This window comes from Aulonocara sp. 'chitande type north' Nkhata Bay, linkage group LG15, assembly GCF_057382095.1.
Source record: "Aulonocara sp. 'chitande type north' Nkhata Bay isolate Kocher_YH1m ecotype deep benthic linkage group LG15, A_spYH_male_GT1.1, whole genome shotgun sequence".
Lineage (NCBI taxonomy): Eukaryota > Metazoa > Chordata > Actinopteri > Cichliformes > Cichlidae > Aulonocara > Aulonocara sp. 'chitande type north' Nkhata Bay.
In genome coordinates, this window is record NC_141358.1 from 11902329 (window position 1) to 11911201 (window position 8873).

At 39.7% G+C, this 8873-nt stretch overlaps 1 protein-coding gene across 12 annotated transcripts in view; it reads right to left on the reverse strand.

The window, feature by feature from the left end:
• adgb (androglobin) overlaps positions 1 to 8548 on the reverse strand; it is a 36083-nt gene extending 27535 nt beyond the window's left edge. For 4 of the 12 annotated variants that reach the window (XM_086264174.1, XM_086264177.1, XM_086264175.1 and 1 more), the window contains exons 1-8: positions 8325 to 8547; positions 7951 to 8110; positions 7682 to 7774; positions 6537 to 6608; positions 6117 to 6293; positions 4531 to 4670; positions 2950 to 3033; positions 358 to 530 (exon numbers count right to left, since the gene is read on the reverse strand). In XM_086264174.1, the coding sequence (XP_086120300.1) occupies positions 358 to 530; positions 2950 to 3033; positions 4531 to 4670; positions 6117 to 6293; positions 6537 to 6608; positions 7682 to 7774; positions 7951 to 8110; positions 8325 to 8395 (970 nt within the window). In that variant the 5' untranslated portion in view covers positions 8396 to 8547. Of the gene's footprint in view, positions 1 to 357; positions 531 to 2949; positions 3034 to 4530; positions 4671 to 6116; positions 6294 to 6536; positions 6609 to 7681; positions 7775 to 7950; positions 8111 to 8324 lie in introns of all 12 variants that reach the window. The other 8 variants (XM_086264178.1, XM_086264176.1, XM_086264182.1 and 5 more) reach the window with 8 other exon arrangements.
• Positions 8549 to 8873: the final 325 nt, after the last annotated feature.

An 8873-nucleotide genomic window follows, 5' to 3' on the forward strand; every position in this document is an offset into this window, starting at 1 on the left:
TGGCTTCTGGTGTGCCTTGGGAAAGGAAATATATATTGCATATAGCTGTTAATTCACCAAAGGAAATGTAGACATGACATATAAATCCATTAATACAGCACAGTTACAAAGACACAGGACACAGAAATGATTCTAAAACCTTCTGCTGATAAATTCATTAACTGAGCAGCAAAGCAATTCTGTGCATACAAATTATGACAGTAATGGCTGACTGCATTGACTTACTCACTCAATTAAATGTGCAAGCAGAGTGTGTAATTGAGACAAAAGTTTGCAAGTATGTATAATTGCATAATTATTTGCCTCTTTGTGACTTTGTGTCTTACTTGTTGTGTCTAACTGAGGCACAATATCTACCTTTACATTGCTCTGACTCCAGTAGCTGATTCTTGCTGCTACTTAGGGTGGAATCCTTCACTTGAGCTGCATCTGTGGGCTCAGGCTTCGTCACTGGCAAACTGTCATCCAGGTGTTTAAATGTAGGAATGGAGTGTTGTAAGAAATCCCAAATTTCTCTCAAGTACACTGACCTGAAAGAGAGATAAAGACAACATTATCAGGCTACAGCAGGTTATATTAGTTTCACTGTAATCACTTGTTAACTATCTGCCCCAAATAGAAAACATTTCACAATGTCACCAGTACCCTTGATGATGAGTTTTGACACCAGAGTATATATCAATAAAGATGTTGTTTGACAACCATTATACCATGCTCCCGCGTTTTTCCAAGGTTATCCTTTGTAAGGTCTATAGGTATAGATCATTTTCACTAATTTCTGATGCACACCCAGTCATTTTGTTCTGAAAGCAGGCCTGAATGAATGGAAAGCAGGTCTGAAACTGCTCAGCTCAGAAAAGTGAAACAAGGCTTAACCCTAGTAGTTGTGAGTTAAACCCTTTTTATTTGTAACTCATTCCAACTTTAAGTGTGTCTGATGTCAAATGAAGTACACTTTTGCTTAGTGTCTTTGTGACAACTGCAATTTCAGTTCCTCTTCCTATACTGTCCCTTTGTTTGCAATACAATAGGCTGTTGTATACACAGTCATGTGAAAAAGCAAGCATGCATCCAAAGGAAATTATTGACTTTTTCACTGATTCGGGGGTGGAGGTGGACGGGTGGGGGAGGTGGACTTGATACTACAGCCAGTACATGCAAGAAACCCCCTGAACATCTCACAAAGAAATGAATGAGCAAAAATAAAAGTCTGTAGTGTCGTTCAGGTATACCAGCTTCACCAGTCTGCACTTTCAAAGGTTTGGAAACAGGTGATGACTGGACAGAGCATCCAGGAGATGAACATGTGTCACCAACTCATTTCATTTGACTTCTCCATGCAATCAATTTCTCTATTCTTGCATGAGCTCAATCGGACATTACATCGACTTTGTACTGTGGAGCTTAAAGGAAAAGCCAAGTCCTTTAATGTCCGGTCCGAACGATTCTGAAGTTCTCATGCATAACTCAGTATGGTAATGTCTAGAAAGGTTAGGGCTGCAGTGCATGAATAAAAACAACTTGAGCTAATATTGCTAAGTGGCAGTATTAGCTGCACTAATATACAGTTACTTGTTATTAGTACAGGCAGAGAGGATGTAAATGTGTTATTTATTTTAGCGTTTTTGACCGTCTTTGTGTTTAGCAGTCTAATTGAATATTACAAGCAAAAGAAAGAAGCATCCTAAGGGTACTTTACAGTGTCACATAATATTTAACATAATGATATATTTATTTACTATGTTTATATTGTCAGAACTTCTACCTTGCAGTAACTGAGGTATATTAGATCCTGCGTATTCTGTGTGGGCAAGTGCATAAGTAACTACAACTTCATGTTTCATTAATCAGTCTGAAACACAAACAAATGTCATGCTCATTTATTGCACGTGCTGATAAGATTCCCCAGGCGACCCACTAACAACAGCTAACCTGCTGAGCTACAGAGAATAACACTCCCTGGGTCCACCAACAAATACTGTTGCCCCATTAAAGCTCTATCACTGATGAGCTGCAGTTCTACACTGATATTACTCTCCCTCCAGTATACAACATATCTCCTTCCATCTCTGAGGACAGATGCAATTTTCTGCATTATTTTTGCCACAGACCTTAAACTATATAAAAAAATTAAAAATATCAGCCCTGTTAACAAAGACACACAGTAAACGGAACATATATTCCATGTATATCCACTGGATACCTTATTAGTACACTTTGCCAGTACTGGATTCCCCGATTGCCTTCAAACATTCCTCTGAGATTTTGGTATTTACATCACAGCATCACACAGTTGCTACAGATTTACTGGCTGCTCATCCATGATCTGAATCTCCAGTTCCACCACACTCCCAAAGGTGCTCTATTGGATCTATTGACATCTGGTGACTGTGGAGGCCATTTGAGTGAAGTGAACTAACTGTCATGTTCACAAAACCAGTTTGAGATGATGCGAGGTTTGAGTCATGGCACATTACATAAAGTCATCGATGTAGTCAACAGCAATACTCAGGTGGCTGTTGTGCTTGAATGTCTAGGGGGCTTAAAGTTTGCCAAGACAATATCCTCCACACTGAATAGTTTCTCTTTTTTGGAGCACATGGTTGTGTGGGAAAATTCCAGTAGATCAGCAGTTTTTGAAATACTTAGACCAGCTCTTTTGGCACCAACAAATACGCCACGTTCAAAGTCATTTAAATAACCTTTCTTCCTCATTCTGATGCTCATTTTGAGCTAAATCAGGTCATCATGACCATATTGACATCCTTAAATGCAATGAGTGGCTGCCATGTGATTGGCTGACATACCTGTGTTAATGAGCAGTTGAACAGGTGTACTAATGAAGCATCCCGTCAGTGTATAATTTATTGAACAGAAAGTGACATAGAACATACAAAGCACATATCATACAATAGATCAAAAAGTATGGTCAACCATTAAAGTCCTTACTTTATAGGACGAGTTTCTGGAATCCAGCTGGTGAGGGTGTGGATAAAAGTGAACTGGTCCATCCCCCCGCAGACATCTGACAAACTGAGAAACAAACACATAAGAACGTTTTTTTTTCTTTTGTTCAAAATATGCAACATACCAGATACAGCACTCAAACTACCATTTTTAGCACTGGCACTGTTCTCAAACAGATCATGTGAGGTGACGGTTTCAACGCGGGAAATAAGTGTTTAATGTGATTGGTGACAGGGTGGTTAAATCATGAGAATGCTGTTAACTGAGAAGAAATATTGAATGTGTCTTTCTGTTTTCAAACATAGTAAAGAACTGTGTGTTTAGATTGTGTCATTAATTTCCGGTCATGCTTTTGAATTACAGCTAATAGGACAACAAAGGTCATTGATACCTAGTAGTATTCTAAGAGTCACATTATCCTGACTTGGGCATTTTTATAGTATAGTTTTTTTTTTTAATACATATCAAGAACACCAAAAATTTAGGTTCAGGCTACATTCAGCATTGTTGAATTTGCATTAGTTGGTAAACCTTGTAACTGCTCAAATAATTCTGAGGAGTGTGTGTGCAAGAATGTCTATATTAGGTATCCTTCTCACACAATTTTCGCTTGAAAGAGACAGCTGCCCTTGCTTTAATTGGTCCTTTTGGGAGTCCAGTCCACGTTCATGCTATGTTCGAGTAAGTGAAATTCATAAAACTTACATGGTAATGCCATAGTCTTTAATCCTGCCAAAAATCCTGCTCAGCACCAAAGTGAACGAGACCTCATATTCAGCTTTCACAAAAAAATGACAAAAAGTTTTTCTGAAAAGCAGTAGCGAACACCTGAACAGGTAAATTAGACATTTATTATATTAAAACGTATGTCTTATAAATTATTATTATTATTATTATGAGGAAGACTCTTTATTTTCTGCCCTAGCTGAAACATCTATGTCTCAACCTTCAAGCGACAACAGAACAGCCCCATCAGAGGCATGAACATTGTCTATCTGCCACCAAATTACACTGTCAAATTACACCCATGGCAAATACACAGGATAAGTCCTGGGAAGGTACAGCCAAGTCAGCAAATGGCACTCCGCAGGGGTTCTTGTGCATGTGTGTAAGCTTCAAATTTTTTCAACAAATGTGGGCAACACACATATGTTTGCCAGCTTAGAGATTAACGTCCTGAAACTAAGTTTCACGGTGAAAATTGGAAACATGAAAACATCTACAATGCACTTAGACGGGGAGGAAATAACAAAAAACAAAGTGAGCAGATTTAATGACTTGCTCCATTTTTCACGCATATATAGTTTATCCCCATATATATTTATTGAAATAAATTAAAATTTAACACTGTACAGTAACCCTGCTGAAATTAGGTTTAGTGTACAGTCTTGGGGTGCATACTGTGTGATGTATTTTTACTGTGGCCTTATTCGCTGCTACTTACAAAAAACTCGAAGTCTGTTCTAAAGCAGCATTACATTAGGATTATAAATTATTTCCCCAGCTCCTTGGGGTAGTGCTAAAATACTTATAAAGTTTCTGTCTGAACATATGTTAACTCACTTTGTGTTTGCCACTTTAATTAGAGCTTTAGCCAGCAGCATTGGCCATAACTCTGACTGACAGGTAGAGGCAGGGAGAAGCAGGTTATTGTCCTCATCAAATGGCATAAAATCATCCACTAATATCTTCCTCCAACAACCCTGAAAAAAAGAAAGGAAGGAAAGAAAAGACAGTGAAAAATAAAACGACGTAAAAAAATGAGTGCTCCACAAAAAAGAGGGCTAAACAATTGATTTGTGTTGTTTAGATGATTATCTGGCAGATTATTTTGGAGTTTGGAGTTCCAACTTTTTTGGAACTGGGGTTGCATCTTCAGGATAGGACAGCCTTTTGGTATTGCTGTCCCACATTTCTCCTTAGCATTTGCCATGATTATGCTTGTGTCTTAAGCCATTATCTGTGTTGTGGTCTATCTGGAGGCCATCTGAGGGAGTTTCACGCTGCTTAAGGAAACGCAGCAAAGCAGGTAATAATCACATCCGCAGTTCTCCTTATCTATCAGAACAGTGTACCCAAGTAATGCAAACCCACACAGAGGTCGAACGAATATTCCATTTCTCACTTGCTCTACCCTTTTCTCGTCAAACCACTGCCCAGATAAGGACCGGTGGATGAAAATACAGTGCAATTGGGGAAATTATAGGACAGATCAAGAAAAGCAGGAATGGGAACACAGTGTTGACAGGATCCATACGGAAAAATATAGGCACAGAACCACAAAGAATCAAGTGACTGAGAGAAAAGGAGCAGCCTTTAAGGAAAAACAGAGAAGGAAATGGGAAGAGGGTGATGGGGGCTGGGTGCTTAATGCCATCTCAACAACCATCTGCTAGCGTGCTAAGGTTGGCACGGGGACGGCTGCCTACAACCATGTCAGTCTTGTTTGTCAAGGCAAGAGTCACAGTGTCACAGTCACAGAACAATATCACTCTGTCTTTTTCACTCTCTTGTTGACCCAAATTGTCTCTCCCTCTGAAAAAAAAAAGAAAGATGCAAGGTCTGCCATACAGAGATTCTAATGCAAGCCCTCAGACTGTGTTCCTGTGCGATGTTTTTAAACCTGTGAAGTCTTTACACTTACACATAATCAAACTGAACGACGCTATCATCCTCATAGGCTGTGCCTGCTCTCAGGGTTTTACTAAGTGTAGTTATAAAACTTGAGCTTTGCTCTGTGAGAAGCAGCTGACTCCTGTTAAGCCTTATCTATTCATCAGGCAATGTATGAAGCCCAGCCACTTTTGGCACAGCAGCAAGACTGATTGATTTGAGCTCTGAGAGGATAAGGCTTTCTCATCCCTTCCCCCCCTACATCTCCCATCAGTCCGCTACCACTCCCTACTCATGTGCTACATCCTGCAGTCTGTTGAAGAATGTATGACAATGTTTTGCAATCCAGCTATGCCTATTTTTAAAAGATTCATTAATAAACAGTTGCTGTAAAGCTGCGACTTCCTAAGCAGCGATAAGAGAATTTTCTAGTTCTGCATAAACGTCAAACCAAAGCAATTCTCACTAGTAAAAAGGGCTTCTTCCGAACCATACTCATGTCTGAGTATGTGTTTGCATTCTGTCTGGATCCTTACCATCCAGTAAAGTCTGATGATGTATTTGCCATAGCTGTTGAAAAGTGGCACATGACCATTCACCACCTTACACATAGAGTAGATGTGCCCCCAAGGTCTCCATCCCTCGTGCTCTGTAGATGGGCAGTTAAACTGCATCCAAAGAATGTGGATCTCGCTGACAATCCACCTCATCAGCTTCATGGAGCATGGAGCAGAGACAGGATGGAGAAGAGAGAGGAAAATCGGTCTGCATCCGTTAGCGAAACCCTCAATCATCTGATTTTTAATTCACAAAGGGCATTACATTTTCCCCCATATAATTTGTTTCTGTCAGTCAGACATCACTCTGCTGACATTGGAATTAGACTATCTGAGCACTGATGGATGACAGCTAACAACAAGTCAGTGTAAAGTAGAAAACAAATATTGAATACTAACCTCACTACAAAGCAGATGACAATTAGGGGAGACTAGGTCAAATGTCATTTGATTGTCAACGACAGTGGGAGTCTGAAATAAAGCAAAAGAGTTTTCACTGTAGGTAAATTATAAAAGACATTTATTCGCTTGAGAATCGTCACAGAAAACTCACAGAAAAAGCTGCAGTCAGTATAAAGTGTATAGTAGCATGTGTGCATAGCATTCATTATAATAACATATCAGCATTACAATACTGCTGTCAAAGGTCACCAATTTAAAATACACAAGAATGAGGGACCTACACAGTCAGCTCAACCCAGGGCCTAAACTGGTGTAACCTTACTATGACACTCCCAGAACTGTGTCTGCACTGAATATTTGACAACCAAGTTCATAGCTTCTACCATGTTACTAATTAAATATGGATAAATGGGTCAGCTGACTATGAGGCAGGCTGCAAGATTTAAAAAAAAAACGTTTTGTACAATTGCAAGCAACTCTAAGCAAGAACCAAATTTAAACCATATCCAAAAACAACGTTGCTAATCTAGTAATACTTTCTGTGGAAACAGACTGAAGACAGAATGCTGTAGAAGAGCTGCTGCCTCCATCTGCATGGCTGATGGCTTTTGTGATTCGGCTCTGCTCCTCTTTTATGAAATTAATTAAATGATTTTGACATCTTGAGTGAAAAGGCAGCATGTGACCTGGCAAGGACTAATACAAAAAACAGGAAGCCTGCAGTAATTGCTCAATACTGCACTAAGAAGGGGGTAACAGAAAAGTGGAGTGATGCAATTAAAACTTCATTGGAGGTGACTAGAGAGCATGTTTCCATAACTATATTTCACACTGTGTGGCAAAGAAACACAGAAAGTTAAAACAGGTTTAGCCTGCCTTTTTTATTAGTAGATCTATCCTGTAGTCTAGAAAGTATCCAATAATGACAAATGGCCGAAAAGGCTAAAGGAAGTAGGAATTGTCTTAAAATTTCATGTGTAAACCTATTGCACGCATATTCTGGACCCTGTATATCATTGTTAACCTTGCAAGGTATATAAACATGAAATGAACTGCCGATGTCTAGGTGGAAAGCCCTTTTGTATAACAGCAGTCTTCAGTGCAAAATCGAGGCGGGCAGGTAACAGAAGCATGAAGGTTACCTTGTCAACAATAAACTCTGCTGGGCGCTTCCAGGTGTGAACTTTCAAACACGGAGGCAGAAGAAGCTTTCCTTCGGGATCCTCAAAAAATGGCTGCATACAAAAGGGAACAAAGTAAATGTGAAGTACAGAAACCATAAATTAACACAACTTTACAATTTACGTAACCCTAGCTACACATATTACATATATTCTTTACAGGGTAGTTTGGGTAATGATAAATTAACTGATTATTTTAAAAAAGTAAATATTGTCCTCTTCATATTTACAGCACTAGGACTCTTGGTTGGCTTGCCATCCTCAGGACCTCTGTTTGAGTCCCATTTCTCCCTGTTGACGTCTGCATCATTCCACTCGGGCCAAATGGGGACCCTGTATTTCCCCACACCTCCTAGGCTCTCAGAGGAAGTGGCTGCTAGAGACGCTGCTCTGAAATTATGACATACTTCATTTGTTCTGTGCGAGTTTTTAACAACACAGTTAACCAGCTCCACGATTTATTACATAAACCCAACCAGTTCCCTTTTACCCTCAGACAGCGAAAGAAATACTGTAAATACTAAAGTACATCTCTTCTTAAGTGGCTTAATGGTAGCTAACGCTAAAGCTAACTATGTCTCTCCTTTCATTACACTGAACTCACTCCGTCTGCCGGTCGGATAAAGACACTTTGCTGGAAGATGACTCCTTTTTCTTTGGATGTGCCTTGGACATTATTGTGGCAAAGACGCGGGCAACTCACACAGTAAGAGAAGGAACCTCTAGAGGCGGCCTTTGTTTATCATCGTCTCTCTGTCCTTGTCAAACTGCTCTTGAAAGTTTATGCGTTGCTACGCAACCGAGCTGTAACGCGGGAGGGAGAGGCCTTGAACAGTTGCGTCTCTTGTTGCTATAGTGAAGGATGGACATATTTAAATTTTAAGCATCTTCCCATCTACCACAAGAAAGCGGTGTATATTTGATATATTAGAAGAATTCCTTAACATTAAATGAAATTAAAAGCATTACTACCTAAAACTACAGAATATGCCGCAGAGTTTCATAAGAGGAAGCAGACTGGAGTACCAACAATGAAAAAAGTTACACTAGTGCTTGTAGGCTTAACAGCTGGCAGATCTCTGTGCTAGGTGTGTGGAAGAGCACAAGCTCTAGTAGTGAGAGAACCCTGTCTGATGACTATCACACACTGTTT